At 53.0% G+C, this 22,552-nt stretch overlaps 1 protein-coding gene and 1 long non-coding RNA gene across 3 annotated transcripts; both read right to left on the reverse strand.

Moving 5' to 3' along the window:
- Positions 1 to 244: 244 nt before the first annotated feature.
- On the reverse strand, positions 245 to 13,683 carry TMEM11 (transmembrane protein 11). 2 transcript variants are annotated; one of them, XM_036101869.2, is made up of 2 exons: positions 13,571 to 13,683; positions 245 to 1,137 (listed from the first exon to the last, which is right to left on the reverse strand). In XM_036101869.2, exons 1-2 carry the CDS (start codon positions 13,630 to 13,632, stop codon positions 621 to 623), a joined length of 579 nt encoding a protein of 192 aa, XP_035957762.1. In that variant the 5' UTR covers positions 13,633 to 13,683; the 3' UTR covers positions 245 to 620. The 2 variants fall into 2 exon arrangements, with proteins under 2 accessions (XP_035957762.1, XP_077924148.1); XM_078068022.1 differs by lacking the exon at positions 13,571 to 13,683 and adding an exon at positions 13,145 to 13,335.
- Positions 13,684 to 14,404: 721 nt separating this feature from the next.
- Positions 14,405 to 19,866, reverse strand: LOC144381187 (uncharacterized). The gene is made up of 2 exons (XR_013446050.1): positions 15,895 to 19,866; positions 14,405 to 14,860 (listed from the first exon to the last, which is right to left on the reverse strand). It is a non-coding gene; the product is annotated as an uncharacterized LOC144381187 (long non-coding RNA).
- Positions 19,867 to 22,552: the final 2,686 nt, after the last annotated feature.

Raw genomic sequence — 22,552 nt, forward strand, 5'->3', positions numbered from 1 at the left:
TCTAGGCCTCGTCACCGGATCCCACCACGTCCCCGCCTTGAAAACGAGGCTGGCATGAGGTGAGACCGCTCTGGGAGGGGTCCGGGCAGGCCTCATTCACAGAGGTCTGTTCTTGCCGTGGACGGTGACACCAGGCCACAGCAAGGAGTAGGGCCGGCGGGCTCGCGTGGTGCCCACAGCTCCCACAAGCAAGCGGCCGCCCGCAGCAGGTGCAGGTGGTCATGGACACAGAGGACACCTGAAGTTGAAATTCTCATAATTTTAATGGTCAATAGCTTCTGGTTGGCTCTGGATGGTACAGTTAAACAACAGACTTAAAGACGTCCCCCCCACCCCACAAGCGCACTCCTACCCCCTCAGTAGCGTTGCTGCTGTCCACATTCCACCGCCCGCTCAGACCCCCTGTGGGTTCTGGAAATCCACATCTTAGTGTAATGAGTTGAAAAACCCTTAGTACACCTGTGATCTGTGTTATTTTTTTTTTAAATAACAAATATTAAACGAAACCCCTTCCCAGGCTCTGCTGCCTCACAGAGCAAAAACTGTTACTGGGGCCATCTGAATACTCGGGGTGTCTCTCGTGGGCCGGGTCACTTGCTTCTCTCCCCGCGCTACTGAGATCATACGGCATAGAGTTCGTAAATCTTCTTTACACAGTACACCAGGGCGGCCAGGGCTATCGTGTTGTGCAGTCTCTTTCTGTGCAAGTCGTCCTTCCGGACCAGCACCACTGGGGTGGAGGAAGTGAGTGTGTGCAGGGGCAGGCGGGACAGTTTATAGGCGTCGTACTCCACTTGGTACTTGCAGCAGGGGTCAAACTGCCAGGAGATCCCGTACAGGGTGCAGCAGGCCAGGCTGAGCACGCCGGCGGGCAGGGAGATGTAGTGGGAGTAATCTAAGGGCAGGGCCAGCGGGGTGAAGAGGCACGCGGTGCCCGCCAGCACGGTGGTCTTGTGAAGACAGTTGCCCACGGTGATCCAGCGGGCTGTCTCGTCGCCGATGCGTGTGGGCTCGATCACGATGTACTTGTACTGGGCTTCCAGGGCCTGCTCCAGCTCGTACTCGAACTGGTCTTGGGCGTTCTCCCCATTGTAGATCTCGTGCACGATGTAACAGTCTGTGGCCGACAAGCTCACCCTTGGGGGGGAGGGGGGAGAAAGAGGAGACAGTGAGACGGTCAGGCTGAGCAGCGCGCACCCCGCTTCTGTGCTCAGACGCTGGGGACAAGTCCGTGGCCCAAGCCTGGGCCTCAGGCTCATCAGAGAGCCCGAGCTCGTGAGGGCACCACGTCTCGCTTATGTTTCGATCTTCCTTGGAACCCAATACACAAGGTAGTCACTAAAGATTTTTTTTTTCTTCCTCAGAGAAAATAGTGAAATGTAAAGAGACAAGGAGGAAGGGTACCCAGATCTCTAAGGACATGACCACCTGCAGTGTGTACCAGCCTGGCGGTCAGCCCAAGGCCGCGCACAGACAGAGCTGAGTGTGCACAGGAGCCCCAAGGAAGACAGAATGTTTCGGCCCGGAATCACACCCACACAGAGGCCCGAGGTCGGCTGGAGGAACCGTGCCCTTGGTTAACCAGAGCGATGCAAGGGGGAGGATTCTTCGATGGAAACCAACAGATCCAAGGCCGATAGTGCCAAACACTCTGCCCTCTGCAAGGTTCAAAAGTCATCATCCCTGCGCTGCAGAACAACAGACCGACAGGGTCATCTTCGCCTCGGATGATTGAGAACAAAACTCCTCTGGCCATCACGGGAGGACGAACTGCACAAAGCACCCGAGGCCGACAGCCCCAAGAACACCAGCACACAGCTTAGAAAAAGAAGCCCTCTGCTTTAATTAGGAAAAGACAAGGCCTCAAGAACCGTGACAATGAAATTCAGTGTTAAGGGGGACATACGAAGGGCCCCCAGAGGTTCCCACCCATTCTGACCCTGTGCCTCCACGACTCTGTATTTATTGCCAGTAAAGCTCCTCTCACTCACATAAAAAACACTGTTCACAAAGCCCCACTTCGAGTGGCTGAGCTGATCCAACTTCCCCGTGGGACTAGGGATGGGTGACCTGACCCTCACTGGCGGAAGAGAGATCTGGAGGCTCAGGGACGGCTCAGCCGTGAATCCAGGCCACAGAGCTGGCTGTGAACCATGGGCCCGGGGGCATTTTAGGCGGTTTCAGGATTCTGTTGACCTCTCTCCAGTGCAAACTTCGCATCCAAAGCAGAATCTTTCCACACCCCTGATGGGCAAACCTAAATATAGACCTGTACACGCCTTGTCATTTCCATTTGGCTTGTTTCAGCGTGTCCAGATCTTTCTGAATTTCCATACCGCCGTCCAGCGTGTACAGTTTCTCCTAGTTTTGTGTTCTCAGTTCATCCAGTAAAAAGCCTTCTTTATACCAGCCTCCGAGGGGGACACTGCTACACACAGCTCCTGAAGCTGGATCAAGTCACGTAACCCTCTTACCAGGCAGTGCAGAGCACCCTCCACATGCCTCGGTGAAAAGCAGCCCCTTCCCTTCAGCAGCCCCTGGTTCCTGGGCTGCTCAGACCATCACAAAGGAGAGGCAGTCCAGGGGCCCCCGTCTCGCTCTGGTGCTCACTGCTCCCCGCACCCAAGTCCACGCCCCTCTGACTGGGGTTCTGGGCAAGTTTACTGAGCCATACAAAGGTGATCGCAGCCCACCCGAGCTCTGATTGTCCAACGAGTAAGCACAGCCCTAAGTGCTCAAGGACACAAGGCCACCAGCTGCCCACATCCCGGGCACGCATACCCAGCAGCCACTCCGAGGAAAGCAACAGGGGAGCTGGGCTCAGAGCTTCCTCGTCAGGGACTGTGCACATTAAGGCCAAGTGAAGGCTTTTAAAACAAGGTCACCCCAGAACCTCTAGGTCCTAGCCCTCCTTCAAAGGCGAAATGACACGTTAAGTGTGGTGAAAACTGCATTGCCAGGGGTATGCTTCAAGGAAAAAGGACAGGTGATCCGAGCACTCCTTCCAGTTATTACTGCCAGGCAGGATTCAACACGATAAAAACTACCTTTAGCCAACAAATAAGCAAACCTAAGAGGCAGAGGGTTTCACTCTGTTAGAAAAACAACTGCTCAAATACTTTCCCCGTTGTCGCATCATCGGAAAGTCACTGGTAATGCACCCCCAAGTGCAGGGGGAGGGGCCTCCATTCCCAGGTGGGAAGGACTTTAGCAAGAGGCAGTGGCTGGGACTTGGGCAGAGGCAACTCTTTATTCTGAAAAAGTAACTGTAATTAAGTTGGGCTCAGGGGAGCCTCCTAATTAAAGCACAGGCCCTAATTAAACGGTGTGCACTGGGGAGAAGTCGTTCCCTGGGGGTCGGACAAGGCACCTCCTAAACGTGGGACATTGCCAGGGCAGCTACGCTGAGCCAGTAGGGAGCCAGTAGTCGGGGCCGCCTCTCCAGGAGGACTTAATGAGCTGCTTCCGGAAGAATCCACCGGAAGTTGATGCAACGGGAAAAGGAGGGTTTTCCCTTTCAAGGCCTCCATTTGGTTTGAATTCAGGGAGGGGAGATGGAGCTTGTTTCAGTTCTCACTCCCAGACAGGGTCTCACACTGGCTGGATAAGTCACAGCAGAAATGAAAGTCACTGGCCATGGGCTGACTGGCCCCGTGTGCGCAGGACCAGGGAGAGGACTCGCTCCCAGGCAGCCCCGACTTCCCTTGTGTTATCAAGGTGTGAAGACGAGGCGCTTCCAAGTCAGTGCGCGTCCCCACCGACTACCAAAGCGAGGCCAGGGATGCCTTTCTGGCCACGAAGTCCCTCCAGAACATTCAAAGCAAAATGTGGGTGTCAAGGTTGGGATCATAGAATGTTCCTGCCCAAAGCCCAAATCTACCTTAGCATATAGTGGTGCCCTCTGCGCCCAGCAGATCAGAGCCACCCTGAACGTCGTGAGGCCCAATAAGAAAACGCCAGGTGAAACCCCAGCACCTGGAACTGGCCGCTCCGTTCTGGAAGCACATGCGTGGGCAGATCCCACCTCGCCGTCCCTGAGCCCCCTGCTGCCCTCGCTTCTGCAAGCCCAGCTGGCGCCCACAGCCACGCCGCCCGCCGGCCTCCTCAAGCCTCCAGGTTCCTGCCTCACTGCTCTCGTCCTGTGCCTGGCATCAGGCCTGACCGCACAGGGACGGACAGTGAGTAGACGCGGGCAGCGGGTCACCGTCTGCGTTCTGGCCGCGGGCAGTCATGACCGCCACAGCGCACACGAGGGTGCTCATCCAGTACGCACACCCAGCCTTGCGAAAGCGTGCCACAGCTTCCTGAAGCCGCAACAGCTTCCTGGGGGCAGGTCACCCCACTGCTACCCATCTCCATCCACCCGCCGCACCTAAGTCCCTTCCGGGCGCCTTCGGACAAGCCTGCCTCTGAAGCCCACCTAGCCGGCAGAGCCACGCTCCCAGCCCCGACGTGCACGGATTCTGCTCTTGAAGCCGAGGTGCTACTCCCAAAGTCCGCGCACGCAGTCTTGTGTCACTGCGAAACCATGTAATCTGAGGTCGGGCCCTTTCCAGGATTCCATATGCTATACACAGGACACACAAAGGCTCAAAACGCACGCACGCGTGCACGCGCACACACACACACACACACGCAATCGGAGGCCCAACCTGTTAAGAGGCCACCCATCAAGCACTCAGCGTCTACTCCTTCCGCCTGGGCTGTGGCAGTTGGGGTTCATGTCCCTGCAATTACAGGTTTTAATAGCTGCCTGGACCACTGGATTCAGTCCGCATGGTTGTCATGGGCTATCATTTCACAAACCTGGTGGCCGAGTACTCCCAAGACAGAGCCGTGTCTCCCGCCACCTAGCTACTCCAGTGCCCACCCACATGTGGCCTGCTTTTGTTTCCGGGTCACACATCACCCAACTAAGGAAGGAACCCAGTGGTCTTGAACAATTTTAGACCATCACCAGCCAACCCCTAACTTGAGCCCTGGCACACAAATGCAGATTAAAAAAAACAAAAAAGCTAACTGGAGTCTTTGGAGCTTCCTAAGAGACTATATTTTTGCTTTTCAAGAGTGCATAACACAGAGTTCATGTAAGGGTGGCTAGTGGTGCACTTGGTTGAGCGTCTGGCTCTTGGTGGTGATCTCAGGGTCCTGGGATCAAGCCGTGAGTCGGGCTCTGTGCTCAGTGCACAGCCTCCTTATCTCCTCTCCCTCTGCTCCTCCCCCCAACTTGGCGCTCTCTCTCTCAAATAAATAAACCTTAAAAAAAAAAGTTCATGTAAAAAGAGAAAGAGAACTGATGGAAAAGTATCCAAGAAATAAAGTGACAAAGGCAAGTACAGAACAGTGATTATAGTACGTTATCTTTAGTGTACTTTTAAAAAGCTAGGTTTGCTTTTAGGGGTGCCTGGGTGGCTCAGTCAGTTAAGCGTCTGCTTGAGCTCAGGTCATGATCCTGGAGTCATAGGATCAAGCCCCGCATCGGGCTCCCTGCTCAGCAGGGCATCTGCTCCCTCTGCTCCCCCCTCCCCGGCTTGTGCTCTCTCACTCTCTCTCTCGAATAAATAAATAAAATCTTAAAAAAAAAAAAAGGTGTATGTTTGCTTTTAAACACACAGAACATTCCTGGATGTCCAAAGACCTGAGAATTATGACCATCACTGGGGAAAGGACTGGCTCCGAGAAGAAAAGGGAGCTCTTCTACCACATAACTTTTGAGTCGAATTTAGCACGATCCGTGGGACTTACGGTACAGGCTCGTGCTCCTAAACTCCCTCTGCCCATGCTGAGGTCAGTTTGCCTGGGGAGCCCTTAAGTAGCCTGTGGGGCAGAGCTGATGCTCTCTCTCATCTAAGCCGGAGGGGCTGCTGTGGACGCTGCCTCAGGGTCGTGGGCACTTGTCACTGGGGCTCCTGAATCGGCCTCCCTCCCTCTGCCTTCAACCAGAGTGGGCCTGAGACCCACCCCTCTCCTCTGAATCCACTCCGGAGGTTGTCAGGCAACAGTCATCAGAGGAATCCCCTGCGAACACGGGCTTTCCGGTGGAAAGGTGGCCACAGTGAAGAAGCAGCCGGATGAACTCCGCTCCCCGGATGTGGGCACCCTCTCTGCCCCTGGCAGCCTGCCCAGCATGTGGCCCCATGGTCCCCTATACCATCGGGAAGCTGGTCTAGAGGAATCCGGAATGACAAAAGTAGTCTCACACACGGGATCCCCAAAGTCTGGAGATCCCTCCCCAGAAGTCAGAGCTGTGCACAAACGTTCCAAGCAGCACTGACGCGAAGAGCTGGCTACCTCGGGCGGTTCCTCTGTCAGAGCGAGAAAGGAGGCACAGCGGAATCCCTCCCTCGTAAGGTGGAGGAGGAAGCCGGTAACATGCAGACGCGCAGACACACGTGTGTGCAGCAGCACACACAACCGAAGGATGCTGCTACCGAGGAACGTCCTCACGTGTGCTAACTGTGAAGAACAGCAAGGAAATGACGAGTCATGAGCGAGGGGGCCTCTGCCTGCCGGTAGGGACACGTGGGCCATGGTGACGCTAGTGAGCGGTGAACACACGGGTTTACTGTGTCTCCAAATAACAGTGAAACCCCCATAAAACGTACCGTCCTGACCGTTTGTTCAGTGCACGGTTCAGCAGCGTTCAGTACCTTGCCGCTGCCGTGCAACCAATCTCCGGGATGCCTTCCGCTGGCAAAACGGCAACTCTGCCCCCGTGAAGCAACAGCCCCCACTCCCCAGCCCCCGACTTTGTGTCTCTGAGCTGGACAACCTTAGGTACCACACTAAGTGAAATCGTGCCGTATTTGTCCTGCAACTGGCTTACTCGACGTGATGTTTTCAAGGTTCACCCACGTTCTACAGCGTGAGTCAGAATTTCCTTTCTTTTCAAGGATGAATAAAGACTAGTCCATCGTACGTCTATACACTTGTTCATCCATCACCCTTGGGCTACTTCCACCTTCTAGCTACTGGGAATCCTGCTTCTGTGAACATAGTATAAAATGATCTGCTCAGGTCTCCGCTTTTAATTCTTCTGGATACACGCCTAGAGGCAGAACTGTTGGATCGCGTGGTGATTCCACTTCCCGCCGGCCGCGGAACCGCTCACACTGCCCACGGCTGCACCCCTTTACGCTCCCACCCAAAGGGCATGCGGGGTCCAACCGCTCCACCACCTCAGGAATGCTTGTAATTTTCTGTTTTGTTTGTAATTTGAGCCATCCTGATGGGTGTGAGGTGAGAGCTCACTGTGGTTTCGATTTGTACTTTTTATGGATAGAAGTCACATGCCGCACAACTCACCCACTTGGATTGGACAATTCAGTGGCTCAGCGCCTTCGCTGCATTGTGCAGCAAGCACCACGAGCAATTCTGGAGTATCCCCATCACCCCAAAAAGAAACCCCATTGCTCCCCACCTCCCCCAGGCCTCCCCAGCCCCTGGCAAGCACCAGTCTACTTACTGGCTTGACGGACTCACCTATATGGACATTCCATATAAACGCTATCATGTCTGCGGCCTTTTGTGACTGGCACCTTTCATGGAGGGTAATGTTTTCAGGGACCAGACACATGGCAGTAAGCTTATGACTTTTCACATGTTAGGAACATACTTTTGATGTGTGTAACATACAGTTTTTTAAAATCCAACACAAAACATCTGGAGGGAAGTATCAAAGATGCTATCCATAAAGAAAAGTCAACAATGGCTTTCTTCGGATGGTGACCTAACAGCTGACTAAAATTTTATTTTCCTTCATAGGTTTGTCTTTCTCAAAGAAGAAAACAAATACACATGTGCTTCTTTCATAATGGGAAAATTAATGGCCAACTTTTTCTTGAAAAAAAGAAAACTCTTGCTCGACAACCCCGTATCCCTCGGGGTGACAAGACCCCACAGCCGTGGACTGTCCACGGCCGAGTGAGCGGAGGGAGCCCAATTCCGTGCTTGCGGAGAAGCCCGCGCTGCCAGGGAATGAGCCCACCGCCGCGAGTCTGGGCACAGGCAGCATCTCGTGGCTGACGTAGCCTGCTGGTCTCAGCCCCCTGCCGTCCTGCCAGTGAGCAGGAGGAAAATTCCATTTCCTTGTTGGCTCAAGCAAGCACTGGCCAAGGGGCCGTGCAGGCCACCATCACTTTCTGGTCCTGGCAGAACCGGAAGAGGCTAATCTAACTGTAGCAGAAGGCCTTGCTTTGGGCCCACTTCCTGGAGCGGGTCCTGGGCTCCCAGGCAGGCCCGGGCTGTGAGCTCCCGTCTGAAACACAATGGATGTCAGTTCGGAGCTCTGTGGAGGCAGACTGGGTTTTCACCACAGCAACCCCAGCACTGGGCCTGAATGGGACAGGTTACCAGCAGACATCAGCGGAAGCACATTCGAAATGAGTGGCAGGGGAAAAACAATTATGGTAATTAAGAGAACAGGTGGGTGAAAAATTAAACTAGGTCCATATGTCAGGTTGCTTTCCACCTACTAAGCATGTGGCCACTCTATTACCTGTGCTCTGTGAGGTGCTGGACTTTACCTCTACCCCCCAGATCTAGAATCCACTTTTGGCTAACCAAAAATTGCCAAAGAAAGCAGGAAGATTCTATGTTGTGGATTCAAAGGCCCCTTCGGACAGAAAGGCACAGGCACGTAGCCCCAGATGTTGAGGATGACTCCAAAGAGGCCAAGGAACTTCCACAGGCCCCTGGCAGGTTCGTCTGATTCAGAGAAAGCCCCGCGCGAGAGCACACGCTCCTCCCCGGTGCTCTGGGAAGTGCACTGCGCTCTGCCGTGGGAATAAGAACACAGTGCGCTGAGTGCGGGAGTCTGGAGACCTGGACTGTGCTTCCCTCTCGGTGACTCGCTGGCTTTGTGGCCAAGGGCAAAAGCCCTTGCTGCTCGAAGCCACGCTTCCTCGGGTCCAACAGGGCAAAGGCCCTAGGTCTCCCCGAGTGAGTGCCGCAGCGAGGGTGGAATGGGGTCGGCTAGGCCAGCCCAAGGGACAGCCGCAACGCACACCCCGGTGTAAGGCCCACGCAGCTGTATCTATTTAAATTAACTAAAACTGTCAAGTAACAACTCCAGTTCCTCAGACACGGGGGCCACACCTCGAACACTCCACGGCCACCTGCGGCTAACGGCTACCCCAATGGACAGCACAGAGACAGAGCATTTCTCTTACAGCAGAAAATCCTAGCGAACAGCCCTGAGCTAAAGGACTCCTACGACTCTACGAAGCGATTACTGGCCCTCCCAAGAACTCCGTGGCCCATAACGCTACTGCTGGTGGCAGGGACGAACACAGTGGCAGCTGGGAGGTGCCCAAGGGTTCGCTCCGTGGAAGACCTCCCACCTCCTCCCACTGCCCCTGCTCACCGAGGCCCCGGACAGAGAAGCCCAGCTCAGGCCTGGCCTGGGCCTCCTGCTCCCCTCCCCGCATACAAGATCATCCCGCCCTTCTTCAGGAAATTGGGATGGAGCTGGAACGGGGCCTAAAGGACTAAACCCCCGAGGCACAAGGTATTGCGGCTGGAACCAGACTGCTCAAGTCAATCCAGGAAAATGGAAAATCGTGCCTTAAGAGGATGAACACCACAGATGACCTTAAGTTGCAATATCCAATTTCCGGGATCAGAACATGTGGCCTAAGTGTGCACGACTCCACCTTCTGGTAGCCAGCTGGGGAGGACCCACACGCCCACAGACCCGGGTGCAGAAGCTCTACCTGTGTGGCTCATCCAGACCAGGACGAAAGAAACATTTTTACCACCTACTAGAGCCGGAAAGGCAGTTTTCCAAGAGAAAAAAAAATACCCCAGACCACTTAGGGTCCTCAGCTCTAGAAGGAAAAGAACAGATCAAAATGAGGAGAATGTCACTCCCGGAATGTGAGCCAACTGCCCACATGGCTTGTGGCCCATCTGTTCAGCTGGACTGGGACCTAAACTCTCTACCAGCCATCCAGGACCACGTCTCTTCAATTCTCATATTAAAGCAACGCTGTCAAAAAAGGAGGACCGAGTCCTGGGAAAGAAGGTATATGGTACAGAAAGACGTGGACATAATCCCACAGACCCGGCTGCCTAAAAGCACAGGCAGTCGGCCACACAAGCCAGGGGAGGGGAGGGCCGCAAGAAGTGACTTCTCCCGAACACCTGAGCATTTAGGCCAGCATGCCCGGCCCTCTGAACACCCCAGGTCTGTAAACAGCGCTGCTGCCTTGCATCATGATCAGAATGAGATCAAGTAGATCTTCACATGCTGAGAAGAGCGGGCGCTGAGAGTACGTGGCTATACTCACATTCCAACAAGCACGCTCGGAGGCCCTGAGGGAGTGAAGACAAGCAGCCCAAGCGGAACAGGCGGGACTGTCTGTGAGCTGGTCCGGGGTGGCACCCAAGTGGCAAAACACACAGATACCTGCACTGCGCCTTCCTAGATGGGCAAGTGTGTCTCAAAGACGCCGACGGGACAAGCGGCAATCTGTTTCGTGTGCTCGCTGCCAGTGTGCTGAATTCTGCACAAGAATTCAGGTTACAGCTCAGAGTCTGATGTTCTTCATGACAAACACTGGTGAGTCCCTGGATTTAATGGAGTGGAGAGAAAAATCAACATGCAAGCAGCTGGCATTTTGCTATTTCCACCCCTCTCCTCTTGTAGTCTAGACCAGCGTTGTCGCATCACTAGAACATTCTGCAGTGATGGAGGTGTTCCATAGCTGCCCTACGCAACGTGGTAGCCCTGAGTCCCACGTGGCCACTGAGCGAAATGTGACTAGTGTGACTGAGGACCTGAAATTTTTCATCTTACTTATTTTTATTTAATTTTTTAAGATTTTTTTTTTTTTTTTTTTAAGTACTCTCTACACCCAACGTGGGGCTCGAACTCACAACCCTGAGGTCAGGAGTTGTACGCTCTACTGACTGAGCCAGCCAGGGGCCCCTGTGTTTAATTAATTTAAATTTAATTGCCACATGTGACTAGTGGCTACAGAATGAACACAGCTCTAGACTCAAGAACCAGGTAAAGAATTCACACATTGTGTATTCTAAAGTGGACCACCATTAATACACAGCTGAGGTCAGTAATTCCAGTGGGTGGTATGGCCCTGGGCCGGGCCTTTAAATACAAGTCATGCCCTGGAGTTTGCAGCCACTGGCAAATCTGGAAAGCCTGCCCAAAGTGTTGCTCTGCTCCAGCTCCTGCCCCAAACCAGGCAATGTGTCCTTCGCTTTCAGCATAAAGCAGACTCCAGCTGGGTGTGTCAAGCAGTTCTGGAAAGTGGTCTTCCAATGTGAAGCTGAGATCTGAGTCAGCACAAATGTGACATGGAACAAACTCATTTAAGAGAGCCATAAACAGCCTATTTCAGTCGTAAGAGCCAATAATATGCTTGGGCCTCTTAATCTACGGTGCTGGGCAATCAATTAATCCAGCCTGCCCCACCCGAACAGTCTTTCCACCCACTGAGCAGGAATGGAGGTGTGCCCAGAAGTTAGCTAGCTGGCCCAGCAGCGGGTTATGTTTCCATCCCCTGCTCAGCATGGGAGGATTTTAGGGAAACCGGGCTCAGACAGATGACTCCTCCAACAGAGCCTGGCTAGGGCCTCCCAGCAAAGGCAAACAGAAGGGTCTCCCCCAGCCACACACCACAGTATCTGGGAGAGATGGGGCCACCCGAATCACAAAATTTGATGCCCCATTCCTGGCTGACATACAGCATCTGCATTTGTGAGCAGAGCCTTCAGTTCCAGGCCAAAGGTTGCAACCTGCACACCTAGGGAGACTAGGCAGGTAACCGCAATGAGCCAAGCTGTCAGGTGAGTAATGAACTAGAGAGCACTAGCCCTGACCAAGAAAAGTCGGCCACTACTCAGCTTTTCAAGGACAGTTTTATGTGAAATCTTTCAACTTATAAGTATTGGCAACTGATTTAAATTCTTTTTAAAACCTGAGGATCAACAGTCAAGGGCTGGATTCAGCCTATGGGCTGCTAGTTTGCAGACTCAGTTTTGAATTAATGCCTGTCTCCAACCAAGGAGATAAGACCCCCAGTATCTGATTTCTTAGATCAATAAAAGCTTAACTCGTGCTGGCACAACCCTTGTATGGTGTCTGGGGCATTCCTATTTGGCTCTTCCAGCTGTTTTTATCCAGTAAGGAGAAATGCCTTTCTCTCGGCTACTCCGGCTTTTCTAAACAGGATTAATGGTCGCATTAAAGATTTGAAAACGTATGCAGGTTTACAGGCCATCTGGAAACCATCGAGGTCACTTCTTTAACTTCTTCCTATGGTCTGATCTAAGAAGTAGCACATGGGAGTTGGAAAAACAAAAATTATCTGCTTGCCATTCACTGCTTTTCCACACAAGAGGAAGTGCAGAACAGACAACGTTGGATAACTCTGAGCTTAAGAATAAAATGCAAGCTGGTGTATCACAACTACCAAACAGGAAGGATCTTCTGAGCTGAAAAAACCATCTGCAGGCAACAGCAACGAATATGTGATGGAATCAAAGAAAACGAATAATGAGGATAGTTAAGAGAAAGAGAGAGGAGCGGGGGGGGGGGGGGTAGAGAGAGAAAGAGAACTTCTCTGGGTAATAAGCTTCTCCAAAGAGACAAAAAAAACGCAAACACCAAACTTTCTTGCTGACCTCGGCTATACCAATCAAGCCACAACACAATGGACAGAGCAGCTGAATCCAGGTGACTCCACCAATACAAATCCTTCCCCAAATTTCTAGTAGCTGAACAGCTTCTAGTGGCTTCTACTAGCTGAAACTGCTTTCCTGAAGCAAAAACTGTAAATTCAACACGAAACACAAAAACCATTCCAATCTCATCTTCTAGAAATCAGTTCTCCAAATCGAGATCCACCTCGGAAGAAACAAGCCCCTAGCTCTCTACCCACACATCATTCATTAGGAAAGGTCACTTTAAAGGACTTCCACGGCAGGGGCGCTTGCAGAGAACCCTCGAAAAGTCGCAAGAATCGAGGGTTCGAGGAAGCGGCCGGCTCTCGGCCCAGGAGACAAACTGGGGAAGGTTAAAGCTAGCCTGATAAACGTGCAGAGAGCACTGCCCTTCCCGCCCGCAGCTGGCCCACTCGGTGAAGGCTTCCCTTCCCTCTCCCTCCCGGGAGCCATTCCTCACCACATCAGGGGTCGCGGCCGAGATGGCCACGCTCGTGGCCAGGCGGGACGGGAGCTTCGGCCGCCGGATGCTAGGCGGGTCCCTTGGGCCTGCGCGGGGCTCCCGGTCCTTCCCGCGTGGCCCGGGCCCGGCCCGGCCCCTCTATGGCCGCGGCCCACCTCGCCCGGCCCCGCCATCGTCACCTCCCCTGAGCCCTCCGCGGAGGCCGCTTCAGCCGGGCTAGAGCGGGTGCCGGCTCCCACCCAGATCCTGGATCGGCCGGGACAGGAACCCCTCGTACCCCGCAGGGCTACGAGGAGGGCGGGTGGGCGGAAAGGGGAGCCCGGGGACGAAGGCAGGGACAGCGCTGCAGCCCCAGGAGGCCTCACTGGCCTCCAGGGTCCAGAGCCACTCGCCCTGGGAAAGCAACAGGCCCCCGGATCTCACCTCTCACGGGCGCTGCCGCCACTGCTGCCCGGGCCAAGACGCCTCCTTCCCCAAGCGGCCATCTTGGAGACACTCAGCTCGCAAATGTCTCGCGCCAAGGCGGCCTCGGGATAGTGGGCGGACGGAAGGGAAATGTAGTCCGGGCCACAGCTCCGGACTGTACGGGAGGTGGAAATCGAGCCCCCCAGGACTACAATGTCCACAATGCATCGCGCGCGCCGGAAGCTCCGCCTCTTTGAGGTCGCCTGGGAAATGTAGTCCTCAAACCGGGCGGAGCGAAGGAGGCAACCTGGGAAGAGTCCTATTCGGGGCACGTTTTTAGAAATTAAAATTCCCAGAGTTCGCAGCCTAGGAGTCACAGGCGCCTTGGGCTTCAAGAGCAAAGAGCTGGACAGTGGAAAGAAAGTGCCTACAACTCCCAGAGCACCGCGCGGGAGGCGTCCCGCCGCTGCCCGCTGCAGTCGCCGAGGGGCGCCGCGCTTTCTGTGCGGCCCGCCCGCCGCTTCCCGGTCCTACCCGCGCTCGCCGCCCTCGCGCCCGTCCCGCCGCCGGCCTGTGCAGCCGCCGGCTGGGTCTCGCCCTCCGCGAAGGCGGCCCGACCTTTCCTTCACAGCCGCCTCTCCCCACTAAGGTCACCGAGGGGCTGGAGGCGCCACCGGCCTTTCTCAGAGGCCCTCGCTACTCCCGCCGCATTCCCCCGAATTCCCTGGACTCCAGGGATGCTGTGGGGACAAGACAGACGCGGCCCCTTCTGCCACGAAAGCCCCTGCTTACAGACTGTTGGAACCGAGAGTCTCAAAGCAAAGAAGAGAAAGAACCAAAAGTGATCGTTGCTATGAAAGAAACAGGGTCCTTTATAGAGAAAAGCCCATTTGAGATAGGGCCACTTAGGCCCTTTGGTCTCCACCGCACAGTCCACTCCTGTCTTGGTGCGGGGACGTGAACATGATCAATCTTCTATTTCGGTGTCTTTGAGGGTATATGCAGGGTAAATCACCCCGCCTGGCGGGAGCCCTGCCCGGGACGTGGCATTTCCCTGCCTGGACGCTGCTGCGAAGAGTCAGGATGGACGAAACCCGACCCAGTGATTTATAGACGCTACTCCAACGGACCTCTGGGCTATTTGGAGGAGGAGCGTTCACAGTGTTGGAACTTGTCGTCTCTCTCCAGTTTTCCACAGACAACGTTAGGACACGTTAGTTGGTTCCATAAATATTTGAGCAACTCTTGTATGTCAAAATGTGTTCCAGATTCCGAGATAGGAAAAAGTCTGGCGGAGCTCAGCACGCCCTGTCAGGTGTAGATGGCACTCTTAGCATTGAGGATGCATCCGTATCTCCTTCCAGCTCACGTTCTACCATAGATTTAAATGCCTGAAATCCTCTTACAGTCCCTCATTACCTATATGATGAACGTCAAGCTCCTTAGCACAATCTAGAAGCCCCTCCGTAGTTTGGAGGTTGTCTATCTCGCCAGCTTCTACTGCCTCTCTTTCCTGCCTGGAACTTGCCAGGAGAGCGAATGCATGCTTTCCGTAAAATGTCTTTCTCTCCCGGCCGGCTATCCTTTAGACTTTAGGCCTGTCTGGTACCTCAGAAGTGCCCGCTCAGGTCACACAACACGGCCTTGCAGTGCCAGTGTGTGTGTGACACGTTGCTAGAGACCTCTGAACAATGATCACGCTACCTCGTCATTACCTACAGACAGACCCGTTCTCTCTGGACCAGGGCGGTGGTGAAGGGGGTCTCTAGGGATTCTAGAACAGCTGGGTGTGAAGCCTGGCTTCACACTCTGCATCTAGGGCTGCTTCTATAACCTGTTTCTCAGTTGCCGTGTTTGTAGAGTGGGGGTGATAATTAGTATCTCTCCTCGCAGGACTGCTCTGAGCATTACATAAGATGATACATGTATGGACCTTGCACATACATGTTACACAGGTAACAGCCGATGGTGATGTCACACCAAGCCCTGTTCTAAATCTGTTAAGTGACTTAACTATTGATCTCCACAACAACCCCGGGAAAGCGATGCTGTTATGATCAACGTTGTTATTGTGTAAATGAGGAAACCGAGTCACAGAGGACCTGAGTGACTTTCCCAGGTCACCCTGCCGGGCAGGAGTGGTGCCGGGGACTGAACCGAAGCTGTCTGGTTGCAGAGATTACACTATGCTGTGGCGCCTCTCAGGAGGAGGCTGGAAATGCCATTGTCTTCATCAACGAGGACAGGTCCCAGGCCAATGTGTAATGCACAGAGGAAATGTAAGTAGGCAAACAGCTGTGCACCTAGGCTGATCGTCCCGCCTCCCCGGCTCTTGCACTTACCTTCTAGCAGGCCATCTGCTTCCAGTCGGCTGACATGAGCTGAGACACAGCCCCCTCACCCCGCAGTGTTGCCTCTGGATCACTCTTACTGCCCAGGCGTCTTCTGGAAGGTTTATAGGCAGGTTAGTTCACTCAGCCCGTAGTAACTGAGCACCCACTGAGGGCACAGCCTGAATGGTGGAAGTCGGAAGTCCTGTGGCCTCCCAGGCAGTGAAGCCTCCTGAAGAGACCCTTGAACTGCTCGCAGACAGAAAGCGGGAAAGGTGGGTCCTAGCTGGTGCTCAAAAATCATTGAGCACCCTTTTCATTCATTCATTCTTAGCAAATAAGTATTGAGTGCACTCTGTGTCACCCTCTTAGGCACGAGAGATGCAGCATTTAGTAAGATGAGCACTGTTCCTGGTCTCATGGGCTTTTCAGTCTAGTGCGATCACAATCAAGTACATATTTTCAGAGGATTTCTAAGAAGACACGAAGCAGGATGATGTAGTAGAGTGACTTGGAGACTATGGGGGGCGAGAGGAGATCTCTTTGAAGACGTAACATTTGCCTGGGACCTGAGTGGAGAGAGTGTGGTCAGGGAGAGCTGGAGACAGAATGTTCTGCCCCGAGAGAATCCGCGTGGAGGCTCTGGAGTGTGAGCGAGCTTGATGTGTTCCAGAAATGGCACGGGGCTCACTGGAGCATGGCGAGGGACGAGAGGTAGTGGGTTTGCCTTCGGCTAAGTCACTTCCTGTCTTTGAGTTGCCATTTTCGCCTCTGTAAAATGGGGGTAACTTTCTCTGTGTGTTAGTCAGCGTCCAGTTCGGGGGCAAAGCCACTGTAGGTATTTCAGGCAGAAGGAGTTGACAGAGGTGTTGGGAGGGCAGGAGAAGCAAGGGGACAATGAGGACGCCCACAGACTAGTAACCGGCGGGAGCAGCTGTGGCCCCTGAACTGGGGGAGCAAAAGAAAAGCTCGTGTTTCCCAGAACCGTGATTCCCACTTGCTGGAGCAGGAGCTGAGCGTCACAGCCCTGGGGCTGCTCCTGTCACCACGGCGGCCTGAGGCGCCACAGCGCCCTGGGCGGGATGGCTTCTCCCTCGCTGCCGTCCCCCGAGCCCCTGCCCGTGCTTGCTGTCGGCCGAGTGGCCGACAGGGGCGTCTGCGAAGTGTGCTTCAGGGTGGGATGAACAGGGCAGACGCATCGTCACACGGCGACCACGCACGCGTGCGGTGAGCACGGGCCACGACGTAGGTGTGCTCGCAGGCCTCCCAGCACCCGGAAAGCCAGCAGAGACATCCTGGTAGACTGTGTTCACATGACGCTCTGGACTTAGGACTCAGAGCATCAGAAGTGAGCATCTTAAAAATAGAATTTTAATTCTGAGTGGATACTATATTCACACGGCGTCAGATTCAAATGCAGTGACAGTAGGTTTCTCGGACCCTGCTCTTCCCATGACCTAGTCCTTCACACCTGCTGGAGCTGTGGCTTGTTCCTCTCTTACGTGTCTTGTACAGATACTCCGACGTAGGCAAACGTATCCATCTACTACCAACAGCTGTCTCCTGTCACCCCGAGGGGGCATACTGTGCTCAGGCCGTGTGACTTGTGTCCACTTCCCCGTATTCTGGAGACCACTCTGGGCAGACACCGGATCTAACAGCACGCGCCGTGCCGTGCTCAGAGATGCCATGGTTTTATCAGGCAGCCTCCCAGTAGTGTTTTACTGTTCGAAGAGGCCTGCAATCCGTGTGCTTGCACAACTTCCCGGTGCCCGTGCACACCTTCCTGTGCAATGATTTCCTAAAGACGACTTGCTGGGTCAGAGGGCGTGGGCACTGGTCGCCTTGGTAACAATGGCCCGAGCGCCCTCCACTCCCAGCAGCAGGGGCTGTTTCCCCACACCTCCACCAGCACAGTCTTCACGATGCCCCCACTGAGGCCCAGACATTGAGGGGCAGATGTGCTGTGCCCCGTCTAGATTCCTGACCCACGGACTCCATGAGCAGACAGACACGGCCCTTCTTTTCTGCGACCGTGTTTTGAGGTGGCTTGTTCCACAGCAGTAGACACCTGAAACAAGCCCTTCCTAAAATCCTGTGTTGGCAGATGCTCTGCACTTGGAGAGACAGAAGCTGGCCTCCCAATGCTCTGTGGTGCCCAAGCCCCGTCATGAGCCCAGCCGCAAGCAACCCAGTGTCCTTCCAGGATGTTCCTGGGGAGCCTCAATCCTCCCTCCTATCAGCATCCCACCTCGGACACAGAAAGGGCCCTGGTGTGTGCACAGCCCATATCCTGGGGAACCGCAAGCTCATGCCTCTTATCGCAAACCAGTTGCCCCAGTTCCACGGCCTGAGTGTGGAAGAGGCACACATTGCCCCTAGTTGATCTCAGCGTCCTCCTCGGTGGAGACCGGTGGCCGTCAGCATGAGAGCGACGCCGCGCAGCAGTCGCTTTGTGGGAGGTGTTACTCGGTCATGTGTCACCCAGACCCTGTTCCTTCCCACAACCTGGCACAGGTTGATAGAGGAGGACGAGCCCAAGGCCCCTGCCTCCGTTAGCCCGCCTGGCCAGCTTCTGACTCAGGGCTGGGCCAAACAGAGCAGGGTACCGGAGGGTGACACGGGAGTTCCGGTGTTAATATGAGGAGCTCCTGGACAAACTGGGCCAAGATGGTCTGATGATAATAGTGCCTTTTTATAGTTCATGTGAGAGCAGGTGCCTCCTGGGGAGCGTGAAGTAGGTGAGACATCTACTCACAGGTCGACTTCACAAGCAGGGGCTGGGGGACCTCAGGGGAAGTGGCGATCTCAGATGTTCACAGGACATTAAAACTACCCTATAATCATTGCTAGGGCTGCCATAACAAAGTGCTACAGACTGGGGGCCTTAAACCACAGACATTTCTTTTTACATGATTCTGGGAGCTAGAAGTTCGAGATCAAGGTGCCAGCGGGGCTGCTTTCTCCTGAGGCCTCTCTCCTTGACTTGCAGCAGGCCACATTCTCGCTGTGTCCTCACACGTCTCCCTGTGTCTCCTGTGTGTCCAGATTTCCTCTTCTTATGAACTCACCAGTTAGACTGGATCAGGGCCCTCCCATCTGACCTCATTTCACCCTACTCACTTTATTTTTTTTTCAGGTTTTTTTTTATTTGACAGAGAGAGAGAGAAAGCGCAGAAGCAGGGGGGAGGAGCAGAGGGAGAAGCAGACTCCCCACTGAGCAGGGAGCCCCATGTGGGACTTGATCCCACCTGGGGCATGACCTGAGCCGAAGACAGATGCTCAACTGACTGAGCCACCCAGGCGCCTCTACCCTGCTCACTTTAAAGACTCCCTCCAAATACAGCCACATTCTGAGGTCCTAAACTTCAACATACGAATTTGGGGGGCGGGGAACATGACTCTGCCCAGAACATGTTTGGACTGAGGCCACCAAATGTTGCAAGGTTCCGTGCCCTGTGGTGAGCACTGCCAACATCCAGCCTAAAAGAAGCTGGAGAGCAGAGGGAATATTGCTTTGAGACAAGGACATGTGGGCTGACGCCACTTGCTCTGGGTCCCCTGGGCTGGGACGCTGTGGGCCGGTGGACGGCTGCATGTGAAGCTGTTTGAAGGGGAGAGGCTTTGCTGGCAACCAAGGGGGCCGCACACGGAGAGAGGGACCGGCTTGTGCTAGGCCAGTTACATTCCCCGCCTGGGCAGGGGGAAATGGCAGAAGGGCTCTGACGCTATTTTAAATCCTGTCCTGCCCCAGGGGATGCCTGGAGAGAGAGGGGGACCCCACCAAGAGGATGGGCCACCAGATTCCTAGGGGTTGAAAGAAGAACTGGAAGGCCAGCCATCACAGGGAGTGGAATCAGAAGTACCTGGCCATAGGCCTCTGCCCGAAGCACACAGGTGACCAGCAAATGTCATATTTAAACAGATGCTTGTCGGGCACCTGGGTGGCTCAGTCAGTTGGGCGTCTGCCTTCGGCTCAGGTCATGATCCCGGGGTCCTGGGATCAAGCCCCCCATCGGGCTCCCTGCTCGGTGGGGAGTCTGCTTCTCCCTCTCGCTCTGCCCCTCCTCCTGCTGGTGCTCTCTCTCTCTCTCTCTCTCTCTCTCTCTTGCTCACTCAAATAAATAAAATCTGAAAACAACAAAAACAAAAACAACGAGGTGTTTGTACGCCCATGCTCTCGGCAGCACTATTCACAATCACCAAAAGTTCAAACAACCCAAAAGTCCATCTGCAGGTGAGCAGATAAACAAAACAAGGTCCATCCCCACAGTGAACTATCACTTGGCCATGAAAAATGAAGTACTGACATATGGTACAACATGGATGGACTTTGAAAATATGCTGCATGAATCCCCATCAAAATACCATCCACTTTTTTCAAAGAAATGGAACAAATAATCCTAAAATTTGTATGGAACCAGAAAAGACCCCACATAGCCAGAGGAATGTTGAAAAAGAAAAGCAAAGCTGGCGGCATCACAATTCCGGACTTCCAGCTCTACTACAAAGCTGTCATCATCAAGACAGTATGGTACTGGCACAAAAACAGGCACATCGATCAATGGAACAGAACAGAGAGCCCAGAAATGGACACTCAACTCTATGGTCAACTAATCTTTGACAAAGCAGGAAAGAATGTCCAATGGAAAAAAGACAGTCTCTTCAACAAATGCTGTTGGGAAAATTGGACAGCCACATGCAGAAGAATGAAACTGGACCATTTCCTTACACCACACACAAAAATAGACTCCAAATGGTTGAAAGACCTCAATGTGAGACAGGAGTCCATCAAAATCCTAAAGGAGAACACAGGCACCAACCTCTTCGACCTCAGCCGCAGCAACTTCTTCCTAGAAACATCGCCAAAGGCAAGGGAAGCAAGGGCAAAAATGAACTATTGGGACTTCATCAAGATAAAAAGCTTTTGCAAAGCAAAGGAAACAGTCAACAAAACCAAAAGACAACTGACAGAATGGGAGAAGATATTTGCAAATGACATATCAGATAAAGGGCTAGTATCCAAAATCTATAAATCTATAAAGAACTCATCAAACTCAACACCAAAACAAAGAATCCAATCAAGAAATGGGCAGAAGACATGAACAGACATTTTTCCAAAGAAGACATCCAAATGGCCAACAGACACATGAAAAAGTGCTCAATATCGCTTGGCATCAGGGAAATCCAAATCAAAACCTCAATGAGATACCACCTCACACCAGTCAGAATGGCTAAAATTAACAAGTCAGGAAATGACAGATGTTGGCGGGGATGCGGAGAAAGGGGAACCCTCCTACACTGTTGGTGGGAATGCAAGCTGGTGCAGCCACTCTGGAAAACAGTATGGAGGTTCCTCAAAAAGTTGAAAATAGAGCTACCGTATGATCCAGCAATTGCACTACTGGGTATTTACCCCAAAGATACAAAAGTAGGGATCCGAAAGGGTACGTGCACCCCAATGTTTATAGCAGCAATGTCCACAATAGCCAAACTGTGGAAAGAGCCAAGATGTCCATCAACAGATGAATGGATAAAGAAGATGTGGTATGTATATACAATGGAATATTATGCAGCCATCAAAAGGAATGAGATCTTGCCATTTGCAACGACGTGGATGGAACTGGAGGGTATTATGCTGAGCGAAATAAGTCAAACAGAGAAAGACATGTATCATATGACCTCACTGATATGAGGAATTCTTAATCTCAGGAAACAAACTGAGGGTTGCTGGAGTGGGTGGTGGGGTGGGAGGGATGGGGTGACTGGGTGATGGACACTGGGGAGGGTATGTGTTCTGGTAAGCGCTGTGAATTGTGCAAGACTGTTGAATCTCAGATCTGTACCTCTGAAACAAATAATGCAACATATGTTAAGAAAGAAAAAAAGAAGAAGAATGTAGCAGGAGGGGAAGAATGAAGGGGGGGAAATCGGAGGGGGAGAAGAACCATGAGAGACAATGGACTCTGAAAAACAAACTGAGGGTTCTAGAGGGGAGGAGGTTGGGAGGATGGGTTAGCCTGGGGATGGGTATTGAGGAGGGCACGTTCTGCATGGAGCACTGGGTGTTATGCACAAACAATGAATCATGGAACACTATATCTAAAACTAATGATGTAATGTATGGGGATTAACATAACAATAAAAAAATTTATAAAAAAAAAAAAAAAGTTGAAAATAGAGCTACCGTATGATCCAGCAATTGCACTACTGGGTATTTACCCCAAAGATACAAAAGTAGGGATCCGAAAGGGTACGTGCACCCCAATGTTTATAGCAGCAATGTCCACAATAGCCAAACTGTGGAAAGAGCCAAGATGTCCATCAACAGATGAATGGATAAAGAAGATGTGGTATGTATATACAATGGAATATTATGCAGCCATCAAAAGGAATGAGATCTTGCCATTTGCAACGACGTGGATGGAACTGGAGGGTATTATGCTGAGCGAAATAAGTCAAACAGAGAAAGACATGTATCATATGACCTCACTGATATGAGGAATTCTTAATCTCAGGAAACAAACTGAGGGTTGCTGGAGTGGGTGGTGGGGTGGGAGGGATGGGGTGACTGGGTGATGGACACTGGGGAGGGTATGTGTTCTGGTAAGCGCTGTGAATTGTGCAAGACTGTTGAATCTCAGATCTGTACCTCTGAAACAAATAATGC

The sequence above is a fragment of the Halichoerus grypus genome, chromosome 2, assembly GCF_964656455.1.
Source record: "Halichoerus grypus chromosome 2, mHalGry1.hap1.1, whole genome shotgun sequence".
Taxonomy (NCBI): Eukaryota; Metazoa; Chordata; class Mammalia; order Carnivora; family Phocidae; genus Halichoerus; species Halichoerus grypus.

What these genes read in the sequence shown, in the direction of transcription:
- TMEM11 (XM_078068022.1), bottom strand. Translation starts at nt 13,320, where the DNA reads ATGGCGGGGCCGGGCGAGGTGGGCCGCGGCCATAGAGGGGCCGGGCCG. An exon ending in CGGCCGCGACCCCTGATGTG is followed by an intron (nt 1,138 to 13,144) that starts GTGAGGAATGGC and finishes CTCCCCCCCAAG; the next exon opens with GGTGAGCTTGTCGGCCACAG.